The 19,612-nt window shown below is 41.2% G+C and overlaps 1 protein-coding gene across 1 annotated transcript; it reads right to left on the bottom strand.

The window, feature by feature from the left end:
- Positions 1-830: 830 nt before the first annotated feature.
- On the bottom strand, positions 831-18,962 carry LOC117492029. The gene is made up of 11 exons (XM_034142166.1): positions 18,952-18,962; positions 17,829-17,872; positions 17,595-17,635; positions 16,459-16,505; positions 15,861-16,078; positions 14,703-14,962; positions 11,099-11,215; positions 10,838-10,979; positions 10,589-10,690; positions 10,203-10,306; positions 831-1,277 (listed from the first exon to the last, which is right to left on the bottom strand). Exons 1-11 carry the CDS (start codon positions 18,960-18,962, stop codon positions 831-833), a joined length of 1,533 nt encoding a protein of 510 aa, XP_033998057.1.
- Positions 18,963-19,612: the final 650 nt, after the last annotated feature.

Genomic DNA, 19,612 nt, shown 5'->3' with positions numbered 1-19,612 from the left:
TGGAAAGCCAAATGTGCCATAATACGCATACATAGTTTCGCGCGAATATACGGGGAGGTCCGTATATTCGCGCGAAACTACGCGCAAACTTTCGCGCGTATTTTCGCGCGGTTTTTAATATGATAATGAGCCCCTCCTTCTGATTTCCTTAGCCAATGAGTTCAAAGTGTCTTCAACCAATCAGTGAGGGGTAAAGTCAGACCAAAGCAATCTGTAGATGAAAAGTTCCTGACATTGTGAGGCTGTGCTGTAAATTGTACATTATTCCAGAATCAGGGGACTAAGTATTAATTTGCCTTTGAATATAATAAATATATCACCTTACACCTTGTCACATATCACCTTGTCAAAATGTTCAGTACAGTCTCTGGTCTTGCTAGAAATGCAAAGTCACTCACCTTAGAGCACTGTCTTATGAGATACTAAGCTTAGAAATCCGATTTTTGGAAAACTTCAAAACTGTTGTGAAACAATGACTCATGTCATCCTTTTTTTTTGGTGTTTCAGATTTGGTTCACCAAAGTCTTTGGTTCACAAAAGTAGTGAAATATATGAATTACACTATAGGCCTATATAAATGTGTTATTCATGTCTAAAATGAAAATGTGTAAATTAGAATTTGGAGTAAGTAAAATAGTTCTATCACTCTACTTTCACCACAGAAAAGTTACATCAGGACTGATTCATGACTTCATATTCCATACTGAGGTTCATGTGATGTGTACAAATACAAATTGAGCATTACAACTTTTTTTTTCAACCAACTATTTATGTTAACATAAGAAACTGTAAAATTTCAATATTTACAATATCAAAACTTTCTCAACCAACTATTCATTATACATGTAAAGACAAGGGGAGCAGTGTAATGGTCTTTGTCCGTCTTCCAAGACAGTGGGGCTGGCTGCTGTGTAGGTGGGGGTGATGGTGCATGGGCTGCTGGTGGCTGTGTTGGAGGGAGGTAGGTGGGATTGTCCCGGGTTGATGCTGGTGGCTGTGTGGGAGGTACGTGTGCTAGGCGAGACTTCTTTGCTGGCTGGGTTGATCGTGATGGCTGTGGTGGAGGCTTTTGTACCGAGGTGTATCTTAATCTTGTGGCAGGCACAGATGGAGGTGGAGGCTGCTGTAGTGATGCTGGTCCTCTGGTCCTTGGTGGTGATGGCTGTGGTGGAGGTCTTTGAGCCACGGTAGATCTTGACCTGGGGGCCGGCACAGATGAAGGTTCTGGCTGCTGGATAAACGTCGCCTGTGGGCCACTGCCCAGGCAGCTGTGAAATCTGAAAAAAAACATACCTTTACATTTAGCAAATCGAAATAACTGTATGACGTATTTGTCTCTAATAAAAAATGGAAATAAATTCACATGCCATATTATGACTTTTATGGAGGATTAAAGCCTTCTTAATTTACAGTATATAATACAGTGATAACACACACAACCCAGTTGACTGTACTCCCTTTAACCTGGCTCTGTTGTACACTGATAGGCACAATATTAGCATAGCATTAGCGCTATTAGCATTTCAATACTATGAACATCTATGAACTCAGACCAGCATTTCACATATTTATACAAGCAGAATACACTTGAAATGTAAGCCAAACTAGTGCACGGGAGTCATACACCTAGTAACATAGTGGTTTTAGCCCTACATTATTCAGGGAGCGATAGCCTGTGGTAAAGAAGCTAGCGGACGCCATTAGCCACTGTAGTGGAGCCGAACTAGCTCACAGAATGACATTAAACTACACATAAAGAACAGTTTCAAACACACTTCTTAGATCGAAATATGACATCATCTTTGTACACACTACTAACCTGTTGAACAGGAGATATGAATGAAGCAGAGGGAACGTTGCTGCCTTTCTAACTATTTTACTTACTCCAAATTCTAATTTACACATTTTCATTTTAGACATGAATAACACATGTATATAGGCCTATAGTGTAATTCATATATTTCACTACTTTTGTGAACCAAAGACTTTGGTGAACCAAATCTGAAACACCAAAAAAAAAGGATGACATGAGTCATTGTGTCACAACAGTTTTGAAGTTTTCCAAAAATCGGATTTCTAAGCTTAGTATCTCATAAGACAGCGCTCTAAGGTGAGTGACTTTGCATTTCTAGCAAGACCAGAGACTGTACTGAACATTTTGACATGTAACACCATGCCATGTTATAAGAAGTACATTTAAAAGTTGATTTAAGGAGACATCTAAAAATTGAGAAAATACCCTTCACTTCACACTCCAGAGGGTTAAGGAAAAGGGTAATGTGATTTTATTTTAAAAGACAATGAAGGTGAAATATTTATTATATTCATAGGCAAATTAATACTTAGTCCCCTGAATCTGGAATAATGTACAATTTACAGCACAGCCTCACAATGTCAGGAACTTTTCATCTACAGATTGCTTTGGTCTGGCTTTACCCTTCACTGATTGGTTGAAGACACTTTGAACTCATTGGCTAAGGAAATCAGAAGGAGGGGCTCATTATCATATTAAAAACCGCGCAAAAGTTCGCGCGTAGTTTTGTGCGAATATACGGGGAGGTCCGTATGTTCGCACATAGGTTCGCGCGAACATACGGACCTCGGATTCACGCAAAACTATGTATGCGTATTATGGCACATTGGGCTTTCCATAATAAACTGACGCTGCTGGCGGGTCCGGGAAACTGACGCTGCTGGCGGGTCCGCGAATGTCCGTCGAATATCCAACCTAAAACTAACTTCACCGCGGTACACAACGGCTGTAGCCTGATATGATATGCTTTAGGAGCTGTAGGTGTGTGTTGTACAGTGTGTAGGTGCGTGTGGTACAGTGTGTATGTGTGTGTGTGTGGTACAGTGTGTAGGTGCGTGTGGTACAGTGTGTAGGTGCGTGTGGTACAGTGTGTAGGTGCGTGTGGTACAGTGTGTAGGTGTGTGTGGTACAGTGTGTAGGTGCGTGTGGTACAGTGTGTAGGTGCGTGTGGTACAGTGTGTAGGTGTGTGTGTTGTACAGTGTGTAGGTGCGTGTGGTACAGTGTGTGTGTGTGTGTGTGTGTGTGTGTGTGTGTGTGTGTGTGTGTGTGTGTGTGTGTGTGTGTGTGTGTGTAGATGCGGCAGACAGACAGGTCTCAGTTGGTTTGGTGTCCTATGCTTACTTTTAATACTTGTAAATAAAACTTTTGGCCCGTAATTTATTTTCCTCATTCTAGCGACCAGAGAGGGGGGGGGGGGTATATCCAGTCTCTGATAGTGTTACGTTATTATGAGAGTGCTCTCATACTTGTTTGATTCTGAAGTTGTATATATTTATATAAATATATATACCTATATATGGTGTGTGTGGTGTGTGTGTGTGTGTGTGTGTGTGTGTGTGTGTGTGTGTGTGTGTGTGTGTGTGTGTGTGTGTGTGTTTATGTCCGCATCTGTAGCCTGTTATTGTCTCATTATACCGCACTGTCAATGAAGTCAAAGTAAATATATAAGTGGTCATGAACACATCTGTCCATCAGACAGAGGGCTGCTGTGCCTCCTGTCATCATTAATGGACGTCTCTTTAAAATGACCGCTCAGAGGAGAGGAGTTCTCATTTCTCTAACCGCCTGCTGCTTCCCCTCCTCTCTCCTCGGTTCCCCTCCTCGACTCCTCCACTCGCATCTCCTGTGGGCGGGACTAAGACACGAGGATAGGAGTCGAGGAGGGGAGTCAAGGAGGGGAAATGAGAGAATTGAGAAGCCTTCAGGGAGTGAGGAATGGAAGGAAGGAGGTGTAGAAGGAAAGGGGGAGGTGAAGATGGGAACGATGAGGTAACGAGGGAAAGGTAGAGAAGGAAAGGAGAAGAGGTAGGTTGGAAAGTAGATGTTTCTAACATCTTTTGAAATAATTTTCAAATTTGTAATGATATTTTTCACACATTTTACAGGAAATGCTAAAAAAGACGTGTCAGGACTTGTCCTAGCATCAGATTACTCCTTCCGCAGTAATCTGATTACTCCTCCTCAGAGAGCTGCTGAACTTTGACCACAGATGAAGTTTGTCGACCAATATTTTTTTCCTCCGCCTCCCCACAACATCCTCTTTCTGTCGACACTCAGAACCACACACACACACACACACACACACACACACACACACACACACACACACACACACACACACACACACACACACACACACACACACACACACACACACACACACACACACACACACACACTGCTGTTGCAACAGGAGTGTCAGCAGATGTGTGCCAACTGTAGTTCTGCAGCACTTTCACTTCCTGTTCTGCAGCTTCCTGTGTTAGAAATTAAAATCAATGTTTAAATAGCATAATTCAGTCTAAAACATATCGTCAGTTTAAAAGCTGTTTTATTGTGGAAAAACCCAGAAGTTCTCAGGAAATCTCAATGCCAAGCTTTTATTCTGAAAATCCTTCATATCCGGTTAGCAGTTAGCATGTGGCTCATAATGTGTTTTCTGAATGTAAAGTGAAAATGACTTGGAGTGTTACACACCAAAACGTACGGACTTTAACACTACATCTATAGACGTCGAGATATTATTACTGCTGAATATTAAATGAAGGTACAGTTGATCGTAGTGTTTACACATACGTGAGAAGCTATGACGTCAGAGGGAGTTTCCGTAAATGAGAACTGTGCCGTAGCGGTGTTTCTAGGACTTCTAAACTAACTATTACAGCTGTTTATAAGGTATTAAATAGAAAGTCATGACAGAGATAAGGAGGAGAAAAGGCTTAAGGAAGTAGGCAGGGAATACAAAATGTCGAAATCATCTGTTCTCTCGCGATGTCGAACCAGCAGATGAGAAGGGAGGTCCCACTATCTGCACAGCGGGAGAGAAGGAGAAGAGGATAAAAAGAGATGAGAGAGGACAACCCGCTCTCTTTTCTTCGCTGCAGCCTCCCGAGAGACAACACCGGCTTTGTCTCTTCCTTACCTATGCTTGTTCTTTAACCACGTTACTTAATTAAAGTACCCATTTGAACCTTTTCAGAGACTCCATTAGTCTCATTATTTTAAGTTTCTTTCCTGGGAGCGAGAAGATCACGATTTATCAACACCTGTTACTGAGGGGTCACTCTCTAAAAAGGTGGGATTCATCCACCACTGAAAATAGTCCCCAGTACTTTTTCACATATGTTTAGGATATTTTTCTCATATTCTTATCCTGATTTTAGGGATCATTTCCCTAATATTTTCTGACATTTTTAACATCGTTTTTTGAATATTTTTCCACATATTTTTCTGGCATTTCTACAAACTTTTCATCCTTTATAAACCAATCGCATGTTTTGCACATATCTTCCTGACAAGGCGGATACAGTGAGCCGAATAACAACTAATAGCTCAACAGAATAATCTCAATACTTCTATGATTCTATAACGTTAAACTAAACTAAAGTAATGTTTCCAGCTTCCCTGATCTCTCTTGCTGCAGCAATTACACATTTAACTTTTATTAGGAAAACTCAAAATGTATTTACTGTTTTCATTAACCCCCCCTCCTTCCCCCTGTAGAAATATAACTCACTACAGCTTTTTATTGTGTTTGTAAAGTCTTGATTAATTCATTATTTGGTCATGTTTATTCTGGAGATCTGAGGAAATGCTCTCCAGAATTCATATGACCAATCATATCTTCCCTCTAAATGGGTGGGTTTTATTATCGCGGACTAGATGACAAGTTCCGCCCGCTGTGAAACTTGTCTTGTTTCCATAGCAACAACAACTTCCTGTCAACAGCGTGAACTCGTCTTCAAAATAAAAGCATGCCAAATTACACTTAAGACATACAACTGCAACGAAAGTAACAAACACAATGCAATATCATTTTCAATGTCAAAGAACACAAATTGGGTTCACAGGTGTTGTTTTGTGTGGTAGAGGGTCGCTGTCATTGATGCGTTTTGCACCCTGGGCCGTTGTTTTGATATTCCGCTGAAGTATACGCTGTGACGTAATAACTCTTTTTTTTTCTTTTTTTCGAGGGAAGGGGTGGGGGTCAGAGGGCCTAGGTATAAAGCTCACGGCTCGCCACTGAGCTCTAGTGACTGTGAAGGTTCGAACATTACATACTGATATACACCTGAACATCAGCAGGAGAGGACTCTTTAAAGTGGAGACACTACATACTGATATACACCTGAACATCAGCAGGAGAGCACTCTTTAAAGTAGATACACTACATACTGATATACACCTGAACATCAGCAGGAGAGGACTCTTTAAAGTAGAGACACTACATACTGATATACACCTGAACATCAGCAGGAGAGGACTCTTTAAAGTAGAGACACTAAATACTGATATATACCTGAACATCAGCTGAAGAGGACTCTTTAAAGTAGAGACACTAAATACTGATATACACCTGAAAATCAGCAGGAGAGGACTATTTAAAGTATAGACACTACATACCGATATACACCTGAACATCAGCAGCAGAGGACTCTTTAAAGTAGAGACATACTGATATACACCTGAACATCAGCAGGAGAGGACTCTTTAAAGTAGAGACACTACATACTGATATACACCTGAACATCAGCAGGAGAGGACTCTTTAAAGTAGAGACACTACATACTGATATACACCTGAACATCAGCAGGAGAGGACTCTTTAAAGTAGAGACACTACATACTGATATATACCTGAACATCAGCTGGAGAGGACTCTTTAAAGTAGAGACATTAAATACTGATATACACCTGAACATCAGCAGGAGAGGACTCTTTAAAGTAGAGACACTACATACTGATATACACCTGAACATCAGCAGGAGAGGACTCTTTAAAGTAGAGACACTACATACTGATATACACCTGAACATCAGCAGGAGAGGACTCTTTAAAGTAGAGACACTACATACTGATATACACCTGAACATCAGCAGGAGAGGACTCTTTAAAGTAGAGACACTACATACTGATATACACCTGAACATCAGCAGGAGAGGACTCTTTAAAGTAGAGACACTACATACTGATATACACCTGAACATCAGCAGGAGAGGACTCTTTAAAGTAGAGACACTACATACTGATATACACCTGCACATCAGCAGGAGAGGACTCTTTAAAGTAGAGACACTACATACTGATATACACCTGAACATCAGCAGGAGAGGACTCTTTAAAGTAGAGACACTACTACACACTACACGACGTCTGAACGTTCGTTTGAACGTTCAACACTATAATAATCAAAAAGAGAAATATGAACGTTAGTTTTTACTGAAATGATCAAATAAAGTAATAATTTCACAGTCTTTACTGAGCTGTGTGGGGTTTGTTAAACGTTTAAAATATGTTTGAATGGTGATATACACAGTGATAGATGTTAAGGACTAACACGTTTATAATAAATACATTTGTATTTATTTTAAGATATTTTCATAGTTCATACAATCATCACGTATTGGGATCATTTGTATTAATGTGGACCGGAGGGAGAGGGTGACGAGCATGGGTTTCACTTTCCTTTTTTATTTCAATTACAACCTCGTTCATGAAGAATACATTTTTCTCTGTTGTCCACGTTCATAAAGCATAAAACAACAGCATCAGAGCACGGTGCAGAGTCTCTAGATGAGTTTACAGTAGTCCGTCGTTCTTATTAAACATCCATGTTGTCCGCTGTATAGAAAACTGTCGTTTCCCCACAGCAGACGCACATTCATGACGTCCGCTTGCACATCATAAATACGTCGATAGTGAAAGTGCAGTCGAGCCGTTTCTCAAAGTCGAGCCGTTTCTCAAAGTCGAGGACGCTTGGTAGGACATGTCTTCAGAGTCAGGTCCTTCAGAGGCTAGGCAAGAATCCTTCCAAGCATCGGAGAACGAAGAATGGAACAGGCTAGCAGGTGTGCAGGTGTGCGTCATATGAGAGGCCCTGCCTTATTGAGCGTGATTTGTTTGAAGACTCATAACTGATTTGCGGAGATCGAAGATGTACTTGAGTAACTGTATTTTGTGAAATGATCATCTCTCCAGGACAGAACCACTAAACTAACATAACACTTTCTCCTTCTGTTTGCAGCCTTGAAAAAGTCCTGGAGGAAAAGCAGCCATAAGAAAATCATAAAATCACCATCACCAATCAATAATAACATTTCTATTCATATATCATACTTGATGTCTGCAAACCTTTTTTACACATATTGTTGCACATTGTAGCATAAACCACAAATATCAACAGAAGAGGCAAAGTCAAAACAAGGTTCATTTTATTTATGTGCAAACCGCTCTAAGGTCTCATTCAATCCTAATAGTCACTTCTCTTGTGCGCACCAGACGACAGTTTGTTCCATCGTTTCATTTTTCAGAAGGTTCGGTTTGCGTTCACACGGGCAAAACTCAAACGGACTATAAACTTTAAACACAAGCCATGTGCACATTTACTACGCCACTGAACATACTTACATTTAAATGTGTACTGTCTGGATTCAGCCATTTTCCACCAAAGATTTTGGAAATTGGTCTGTGTGCAAAGAATTGTGGGTAATTTAAGACCGCCGAGGATACACATGAGCAGCCTCGAAAATTCCTGCAATGAAGGACCCAGTCCTCGGTAGAATTCCAAGGATCCTGGACATTGGAACAGTCCTTCGGCGGGATTCGATGACGTAGCATCCTTGAAATAGAGGCTCTGAAGGATCCTTCCTTGACATTGAGAAGCACCCCAGGATTCTCAAAGCACCGCAGTCTCTTCTCCTAAATCCTTTTGAATTCTCCTATCCACTATTCCTTAACACTGTGACGTTTCACTCAGAGGTCAAGGAATAGACGATAGGAATAGACGATAGGAGCTGATTTTTGGACTATTGGACTGCAGCCCCAGTGTTTATCCAGGCTGTGTGTGTGAGCAGCTGCTGTCTCTATACTTCACTCTAAACTCTAAATGCTTTTCCTGCTTCAGTTATTAGTTTCAGTTCTTTAAGATGTTTGATGAGTTTTAGGTTTTAATGGTAATCATGAAGAGCTTAGAGGATTTAAATATACATCTTGTTCTGTTTAAATAAAATAAAAATAAAATAATACAATTACATGAAGTTTTTAGATTTATTATTACATTGGAAGAAGCAGTGCAGATTGTAGGGGACCTGGGACGTTTATAAGACAAAGATGTATTTTACCAATTCATGGATTCATGAGCTGAGAAAGATGTTTATGTCAACGTTGGAGCAGGGAGATGCTGCCTTCAGGGACCAACACAGAAATACGACATTCCTGCACCTGTCACTGTTAGCACTAAAATATCAGCGCTTCGTGACCGCGGAGCGTGTGAACGTTGTGATCAGCTGTTTTAGCGCAGTCTGCTGTACAGACCGACATTAACAGCAGCCCTGTCTGTGCACACGGAGACTGACTCTGTCGTCCGGTGATCTAACCGCCTTCTGGAAAAGCTTCACAAGTACGTCGGTACGCAAATGCGCTTTGTGACACAAGTTACGGTACGCATTTCAGATTGTTGCCGCGCATGCGTACCTGCGTACCAGTTATGTGCACCCCTTGTTATATATTATCATGTGCACAGCATCTACAGTGTAGTTATGGCAATAAAAATCTTAGGTCCCGAGCTCCTCCAACAATGCAACATATTATATAAAGGACATAAGACAACAAATACAGAAATAACACAACAATAAAAATAGTGCAATGAAACAGAGCACGATAGATTTGAATAGAAATAGTGTAGGTGAAAGAACAGTCAGGTTAAAAGACATCCAAAGCATGGACTTGTTTTCGTTATACTTTGGGAAAAAAGGTTGTTCACTATTACCACGTAGGTTTAATTCACCATCTAAGAATATTATACGTCCAGTCCCCAACAGGTACAGGTCTTTGCAGTTTGATCACACAAAACAAACAGAACTCCCAATCACACGCCGAGGTACCAAAGGTCCCAAAATCCCAAATCTAACCCAGAAGTCAGAACCAATTGGTAAAACAAGAACAAGCCCGGTTAGCTGCTCTCAGGAGGGAGTCCAGGAGAAACGAGAGAAAGAAAGTAGCCTTCACTCAGAATCTGTGTTACCTTCAAGGACAAGGGGAAATAGTTACAGGCAACAAAACACAGGAATAGACTTCAACTGTCACACGCAGTCCACAAGGTTTTGCCTCAGCTTAAGTTGAGCTCTCTGTAAAGAAACAGGTCTTCCTCTCGGAGAGAATTGATCAGAACCCTGCTGGCTGCAGCTCCTTTATTTCGCACCACGTCCACCACCTCTCGTGCTCCGTCATCTTGGGGTTTGTTTCTGGCTGACTTCATTTCAGATTCACTGATCACTCCAGACGCAAAGAGTTTATCCAGAAGGACGTTCAGCACAGTTTGAGACACTCTTTTGATGAACTCTGTCCGAACTGAGAACAGCCACTGGTCTGCTGGGACGCTGCTCTCTGCTGGGACTCTGCTCTCTGCTGGGACTCTGCTCTCTGCTGGGACTCTGCTCTCTGCTGGGACGCTGCTCTCTGCTGGGACGCTGCTCTCTGCTGGGTATCTGCTCTCAGCTGGGACTCTGCTCTCTGCTGGGACTCTTCTCTTTGCTGGGACTCTGCTCTCTGCTGGGACGCTGCTCTCTGCTGGGACGCTGCTCTCTGCTGGGACTCTGCTCTCTGCTGGGACGCTGCTCTCTGCTGGGACATTTCCCTGGGACAATGCATGCCTTGGACCTGGTAGATAAACAGGGAAAATACTTTTGTTGAATAACCAACAATCACATTAAAAATTAAAGTAACTCGACATTTCCAGGGGTGGATATTCGTTCACAAAAAGATTAAAGTTATAATATGTAACATGACATCAGATGGAGTCTTTACCTTCCAGTGACACGCGACAATACCAGACTTCATTTCCACCTTGGTCCTTGACCCTCAAAACCACTCTCTTTGTGCTCGTCATCAGGGTAACTTGAAATGTCGGATGGTAGTTTGGTCCAAACCTGGAATCAAATGTTTTACTCTGAAAACCAGAAGCAGAAGTTAAACGTTTATCTGTTTCTTTCCTGATTGTGAATCCACATGCAGATAAATGTGTGTTAATGATCATTGTGTTTCATCAGAGGAGTATCAGTGACTCACCTCAGGCTGAATGTAGAAGCCCTCGGGTTCACAGTGCACACTGTAACTGTGATGAATGTCCAGCTCACAGTCGGAGGAGTTTGTGATGTTCACAGCACAGCTGTGTTTATCAGCAACCTTCAGTAACAGGTTAACTTTAGTTATTCTCAGATAGTCAAGGCTACTTTATTTAAAGTGGACCTATCATGCTATATTTGAATAATATAGTGTAGGACCATACCTATATAAGGCATATTTATACTTTTTTTTCCTTCAAAATACCAAACAGATCATGCATTTTAGCCATGCCTCATTTCGCTCATTTTGAAATGTTTTAGCTCTGTTTTTGCAATGGCTGATTCTGTGAGAACAGCACCACCTACAGGCCTGGTATATGTACTACAGCGTCTCCAGCGCTTTCGAACGGCAATGGCCGTGGCTGTCTCCTCCTGATTGGTGGAGTTGGCCCAATAGCCGTAGCGCCACTGTCCTGACGTCAGGACAGTGTTCAAATCTGGATCAGTTTTTATCAGATCCGTTGCAGCCCCTTTTTTAGAGATTTGGGTATGGAGGAAAATAGAGAGGGTTGTGTTTTCTGACACTTGGTGAGTTCCCTGGAACATCGGGGACACATATTCATGTATAAAAGACGTACAAAAGTGCATTTTGCATGATAGGTCCCCTTTAAAGAAAAGCTGAGTTATTTGTATTCACAATGTCACATTAATCCAAACCATGATCTTTTTTTGTATGCCTGCACAAGTAGTTTTGTTACCTAAACCTGATCCTGAGCTGTAACAGGACAGAGTGTCTCTGAGTATCGTGTCACAACGTTAACCAATCACAAACTGTATGTGTCAGTTATACACAACCCAGTCTCACGCCATTTCGTGTTATTAGTCACGAAATTAATTTAATCTATTGATTCGTGTTCACCAACACGATTTTCACCTTTTTTTCGTGTCACACAGAACGATTTTAAATGCAATGTATTTCTATTGGTAGTATGTTTCGTGCCTGCAACACGTCTTTTTGTCCGGTCGGGTCTTGGAAGACCAGAAGCTGTGTGGTTCATAAAAACATGTTCTTACTCAATATCTTACCCTAAGCCTAACATTATCCCTTTTATTTTAAATTGTATAATGTCTGAGTTTTTTTGCCGTCAGTGAGGAAAAGAAATGGGGCTCAGAGCCTCAGAATACTGAAATCTGTATTTTATGTCATTTTTTTTTCCTTCTAATTTGTTATTATTTGGTGCAGGCACGAAACATACTACCAATATAAATACATTGCTTTTTCCTTCTAATTTGTTATTATTTACATTGCTTTTAAAATCGTTCTGTGTGACACGAAAAAAATGGCGAAATCGTGTTGGTGAACACGAATCAATAGATTAATTTCTTGACTATAACACGAAATGCCGTGAGACTGTGTTGTTATACAACACAAAAGGCTGCTGCCCAAGCTGTAAAATGTGGCTGGTAGGGATGAGATCACATGGTCTTGGCAGTGATTCATCTCAGCAGGTCTTTCGGTTCTGTGTGATGTGTTTACCAATCATGCCATCAGTTTCCGCAGACAGAAAGACATGCTGAGAGAGAATCATACAAAACCACAAAGATCGATCTGAAGATTTACTGTTCAGGGGCCTCATTTATAAAGGGATATACGCTCAAAAAATTGCGTACGCCAGTTTCTACGCAATGTTTGCGATTTATAAAATTCTAACTTGACGGGAAAATGTGCGGTCCTCCACGCAAACTCTAACCCATGCGTACGCACTAAGCACACAAACGGGAGAGACGAGAAACTGCAACACCGTTGGCAGAAGGAAGAATGGAGAGAAATATGTGGAAATAATACCATAAATAAAATGTTACCTCTCATTTATCAAATATGAAGAATTCATTTTCAAACATTGATTAAAGCCAATCTTAAAATGATTAAACAAACGCCTGTTTGAGACTCCTCAGTGCACACAAAAACAACTTGGAGAAATAAATAAATACGGATATATTATTTAAAACCACTTCGAATATGTTGTGTTAATGTTATGAAATGTTTTCTCATAAATGATGCGGTAAGCAGGACAGAATTACGTCTAAACTGACGCCGTTTTGCATTTCTATAGGTCGAGCATGGTTTTATATACTATCACGTTTAATCGTGTTTTATGCCGTTTGCCAAGACTTGATAAATCGCTCGTAAAACACAGGAGGTATGGAAACTAAGCAAGGCAAGCAAGGTTCTTTATTGTCAATCTGACATAACTACAGAGTAATTATGTAGTTGAAAATCTTATGTCACAGGCTTCTCCAACAATGCAACATAATAACATAATAACAATAAGAGCAAGAGCAATACAAAAAGAATAATAGTTATACAAATGAAATAAAGTTATGATGTGGAATAGTGCAGTATGAGTCTATATACAAGTTATTGGAATGATATATATATATTAGGTATTAGATACATACTACTGAGTAGCAGTTGAATGTTTGATGTTGTTTCAACAGTTCAATTGTTTAACAGTCTCACTGCCCGCGGGAAGAAACTGTCTCCGAATCTTCTTGTCCTTGCCAGGATGCTGCGGTAACATCTGCCAGACGGCAACAGAAAGAACAGTTTGTGGCTGGGGTGATGGGGGTCTTTGATAATCCGTAGTGATTTCTTCCTGAGCCGCTGGGAGTAAAGGTCCTCCATGGATGGCAGCTCCGTCCTGGTGATGTGCTGTGCAGTTTTCACCACCCTCTGTAAAGCCTTACGATCGAGGTCGGTGCAGCTGCCGTACCAGGCCGTCATGCTGCCAGTCACCATATGTGGTAAATTGTACAGCTAATATAACACAACCCATTAGTTGTATTTCCTTTAACTGGTGGATTATGGATATATAGTTGCTGATCGACAGCTGGAACACAAACCACCAAATACAAAAAAGTAAATTCAGATCCAGTCGTCATGACTCCACTCCGGAGGGATTCCCCGATCATTTCTTAGATGGGGGGGTGTCTCCTGTCCCCGGTACAAACACACTGCCTGAGGAAGGTTATGTGTATTTTTTTTGTCATTAACTTTTTTCGGACCACTTATTTATTTATTTTGGTGACGATCCGACCTCCATGCTGCTACTCTGGTTCAAACTGCATCCACCAAACAATATGATTTATTTCGACCTTCCCAAAATAACCTAAATCTGACACGGTGTGAGATGTCTTTTTTAGCTGTTCTGTCGTCATTTCCTGCGATCTTCTTCATGCAGTCATTCAACATGAATGAATGAATGGGCGTTTCTTTGACTATTTATAGGCAAATATGGGCGTTACGAGTCGATTGTGATTTATAAAGGGAAACAGGCGTAGGAAGTGCCGGTGCGCACTTCCCTCACCGGTACGCAATGTTTTGTAAATCGGAAAATGTCGGAACATCTCTGTACCTATTTGTTTGCTTTGTACTACGTAAGCAACCTTCCCACGTCAATCCTACGCAAGGCGTTATAAACGAGGCCCCTGATAGATCTTAATCTTCTCCCAGCACGAGAAGGTTTGAGAAGAAGAGCAGTGTGTGTGGAAACAGCTTTGAAACCAGTGTTTAGTCTGATGGTGAGCATGTATGCAGCTGACTTTACCTCCTCCACAGGGACGTTGTTCGGCAGCAGAAATACATCCAGTATTTGCTCCTCTCCGAACGGGGGTTGAAGGAACACCAGAACTTGGCCCTTTATCAGCAGACACAGAACCCTTTTAACGATATCCCAGACCAGGCCAAAGAGAGAGAGGTGAGGCACCTTCACCACCACGTGAGTGGGTGTGACCTCCAGCGGCTCCAGGATGCTCTGGCCTTCATCAGTGATGTGGACGACAGACAACAGGCCGTCCAGGAGCAGCGCTGTGGAGCAAAGAGCTGGTCATCTGTTGCATTGCTGCTGAAACAGCTTCATCATATTCAATGTCCCACCACTTTAGTTCAGAGGTAATGTTCATCTAATGTCATTCACTTTGGAGCCTCACTGGGATGTACCAGTTTATATCCTTCACCTTTTATTGTAATGTTTCATTATTGTTCTGTCCCCCTGTGATCTTTCTGGATGGGAGCATTTACTGTTATGCATAAACTTTATTCATTATTTATTTATTTATAAGAACGCTGAATTGTTTGTCAGAACAGCTTGACTGTGGCCGGTCTCACGTCTGAGTGATTCTCTAGATGTGTGAAGAGTTTTCTAAAGCTTTCAGGGCGTAGAAAGTCTAACTTATAAATGTTGTTGTCTGTTGTTTTGTTTTGTTCATGGTTCAGCCAGACTGACAATGTAAAGAGCAGAAAGAGCAACAGATGGATAACAAAGTAAGAATTAATCAAACTGCTAGCTTAGCATCACAACAGTAACAGAGAGTTAGCGTTGAGTTAGCACTGTTAGCAGCTGAGCATGCTGTGGACTGACCAATCACAGTTTAAATCTCTTTAATATTACAGTGAGGAGACTGCAGAGGGCCCAAAGACAATCCAACTCAGTATTTAAAGCTGCATTGCATCGTCTGCTTCAATAATTATCCATAATGTCATGCAACACATCGACTAAATTAACGTTTTATAATCTAATTTTCTTCTTTTGGGGACAGAACTATTTGAATGTAAAGAATACATTTGGTGTCTGAATTATACAGTTTTTATCTTTGTTAAACTAGTTTAATAAAGCTGCTTCATAACCTTTGAGCGGTAGTGGATATTAAAAGTTGCCACAGAAACATTATACAAGTGTATATTTGTTAACACTAGATGTCTTTACCATCTTCTGTCTCACTGTGTGGCAGGTGGAGCTGGCAGACTGCAGCTTCATCAGAACTCTTCACGTCGAACAGCGGCCCTGCTGGCTGCTTGCCAGCTGATTGGAGGCGGCTCTCCTCCCAAGGGACCGTCCTGTACAGAAGCTCCGCCTCCTGAGCCATGACGAACACCAGGCCAGTCGAAGCACACTGGAACACACCTGGACCAGGACACCTGAACCTGTAGACACACAGGGGACAGGTTACTACAACAAGCCTTCACTGGCCTGTGTTCTGACTGACAGGTGTTCATCCAGCTGGAGTCTGACCTGGAAGAGGGTTTGTTGAAAGATCTGAAACACCTGATGATTACAGGAACATCACTGAAGATGTGCCCACATGCATCAGAATGTGTGTGTACACAAACTTTCATTAAATTAACTAAATATCTATCCAGCGAGAATCTAGATACAAGTAAACAATCCTATACACATTTATTTATGTCTGTTAGGAAGAGATTGGATGCAATACGTCATGGTGAAAGAGATGAAATTAAACACAATAAAATAAATATATATTTTGAATGTGTTTAAATAATGTTTGGTCATGTTATAGCATTACCTGTATGAAGATCCAGTTGTGTGTTCAGGTGAGAAGGATTCAGCAGCCTGGAACAAACAAAGTTATTTATTTATTATTTGAAAAATGCAAATTAGTTTGGATCATCTGAGTTCATTGTCAATTTCAAACGGTCAAAACACAGTATTACCAGCCAATCGAAACACAGTATTACCAGCCAATAACAGCACAGTATTACCAGCAAATCCCAGAATAGTATTACCAGCCAATCAGAGAACAGTATTACCAGCCAATCACAGAGCAGTATTACTGGCAAATCACAGCACAATATTACTAGCCAATCACAGCACAGTAGTACCAGCCAATCACAGTACAGTATTACCAGCCAATCACAGAACAGTATTACTGGCAAATCACAGCACAGTATTACCAGCCAATCACAGCACAGTATTACCAGCCATCACAGCTCAGTATTACCAGCCAATCACAGCACAGTATTACCAGCCAATCACAGCACAGTATTACCAGCCAATCACAGCACAGTATTACCAGCCAATCACAGCACATTATTACCAGCCAATCACAGTACAGTATTACCAGCCAATCACAGATTGGTATTATCAGACAATCACAGAACGGTATTATCAGCCAATCACAGAACAGTATTACCAGGCAATCACAGAACAGAAGTACCAGCCAATCACAGCACAGTATTACCAGCCAATCACAGCACAGTATTACCAGCCAATCACAGCACAGTATTACCAGCCAATCACAGCACAGTATTACCAGCCAATCACAGCACAGTATTACCAGCCAATCACAGAACAGTATTACTGGCAAATCACAGCACAGTATTACCAGCCAATCACAGAACAGAACTACCAGCCAGTAGGAATATTTCCCATTTTGTCGGGGATCCAGATATTTTAAATGGCATCGTCATATACATTTATTGCATCAACTTGGTGATATGTAACCCTCTTAGGCACACCTCCCATTAAAAAAAAGAAACAAACACTAATTAAATAGAAATATTCTTAACTCATAATCGAATACCTGAATCATTTAGATCAATTGCGAGCATTATAGCGTTTAACTCGACAGCCCAAACAATTATATTTTAATTCAGTGGTGAAATATATACACTTCACTCTGTTCAACTGCTCCTCTCTCACCTTTCTGTCTGTCTTCACTTCCTGTTTCACATCGGAGTCACCTGATGGAGAGAAGAGGAGACAGAGAAATAATAATTAAAGTTGAACAAAGAAAAATATTAGCAGCCAAAATGATTGAATAGAGCTGTAACAAAATGGAATTAAAATATATTGTCGTTGTACTTTAAAGACCTTTTAAGATCAGATTTAATGTACAATATCTTGACGAATGGAGGATATGGTTTCAGTACTCACAAGTCTTCTGGATCTTGGCTCTGAACGTCTCATTATTTCTGATCCTGTAGGGATGAACAAAATCCAATAGTTTAAGATCCAGTTTAAAATAAGTGTTTTTTCTTTGAGTCAGCTTCAGAGTCCTGATCTCATGCTTTACATCCCACCATATCTTCTCTGCAAACACTACGACTGACTGCCACAGCTCTCAGCTGCATTACAGGAAGTAACCAGTCATTAGAAACTAGAAACATCCCATAAAAAACTGACTACCTTTTCCACTCTTCTGTAAAATCCCATATGTCTGTTAGAAAGTTGATTATTAAAGTTTGGCTTTGCAGGTTCAGCGGGCCTTCTATAGTTGATGGAAGAATGAAAGAGCCTGCAGTCAGTGGGTAACATCACTGATCTGTTGTGATTCCCCAGTGAGAGAAACACCTCCCTGTGTTTAATACAATACTGCTGAACCAGCAGAGACCCCTTACTGACCGGAGAGTCTCCAGTCTGCAGTCTGGCTTCTCCAGAAGATCTCTCAGCAGCTTCTCTCTTGAATCCTGCAGATCGTTCTCACTCAGGTCCAGATCTCTCAGATGGATGTTGGATTTCAGAGCTGAGGCCAGAGCAGAACAGCTGATCTCTGACAAACTGCAGCTCCTCAGACTGAATAAAGAAAACATGATGTAACTTTAGAAAACAATGTTCCTGTTTGAAATAACTCCAGGTTTAATAATCTGTTCAGAGCTGAAGAAGGTTAGAAAGTGGAAACTCCAAACAGGTAAAAACTGTAAGAGACAAAAAGTGAAAAGATCTCTCATTAATATTAAAGACAACGTGCTTCTCCTTCAATAATAAAGAGGTGACTTCACATCTGAAACTCTGCTCCATCTACACAAACTCATGATGTGCAGCCAGACCAATCAAACCCACAGGAACTGATTCAACTCAAGATCACAACGTTTACAAAGATCACAAATATTTCAGGAGGAATTTGGAAGAAAAAACGTATTAAATATCACGGATGCTGATGACGATGAACTTGTAAGGTCCTAGCCAGCAAGTTGATGTTTTGTTATTATTCCTGTTTTATTTTGTTTCTCTTCTCTCATTTCAGTGTCAGCATTCCCTGACCTTGATTGAACTCCACCTGCTTACCATCCCTAATTAGCCTCACCTGTGCCCCGTTCATCCCTCCCCTGTGTATTTAAGGTTCATCTAAGGCTGGTGCCCCACGAGGACGAAAACGGGTTGTATCCGCATATTTCTCTTGCGTATAGCCCTTTTTGCCACACGAGGCCGTAACTAAATGATAAAAACGGACCCTGCAAACGATAACGGGTCCAAAGGTGGATAGATCTGGGAACGGAGCGCTCTGGGGGGTCCAACGGCTCCGTGTGTAGGACCTATACGATAATTTTGTGATAATGATGACGCAATAGCCCCGCCTCCCCCCACCTCTGCTGCTCACCTCGGCGTCAAAGTACACTGCACACTGAATTCAGATTATTTATCTTTATCTCAATATGGACATAAACGCGTGTGAAGTCTAATCTGACAGGACGGAGACACGCAGCTCCTCCCGCTGTGATGCAGCGGGAGCAAAACACACACTTCAAGTCAGATTATCACCCTTAGCTATTTTAATTACCTCTCAAACTACCTAAACTAGTTATAAATATGTTTATTTTTACTGTCGGGTCACTCATTACTGGATCAGCTGCTGCATGAGACAGACACTGACACTGTCAGAAGAGAGGGAGGAAAAAGAGAGGCTCCGTATATTTTATTATTATATAGAGTCGTTATTC

This window comes from Trematomus bernacchii, unplaced genomic scaffold (genome assembly GCF_902827165.1).
Source record: "Trematomus bernacchii unplaced genomic scaffold, fTreBer1.1, whole genome shotgun sequence".
NCBI classification, from domain to species: Eukaryota; Metazoa; Chordata; class Actinopteri; order Perciformes; family Nototheniidae; genus Trematomus; species Trematomus bernacchii.
This window is presented reverse-complemented; position numbering and strand designations above follow the sequence as displayed.

What these genes read in the sequence shown, in the direction of transcription:
- LOC117492029 (XM_034142166.1), bottom strand. An exon ending in AAGTGAAGACAGACAGAAAG is followed by an intron (nt 16,506 to 17,594) that starts GTGAGAGAGGAG and finishes TGTTTGTTCCAG; the next exon opens with GCTGCTGAATCCTTCTCACC. An exon ending in TTGTCGCGTGTCACTGGAAG is followed by an intron (nt 10,691 to 10,837) that starts GTAAAGACTCCA and finishes TTTATCTACCAG; the next exon opens with GTCCAAGGCATGCATTGTCC.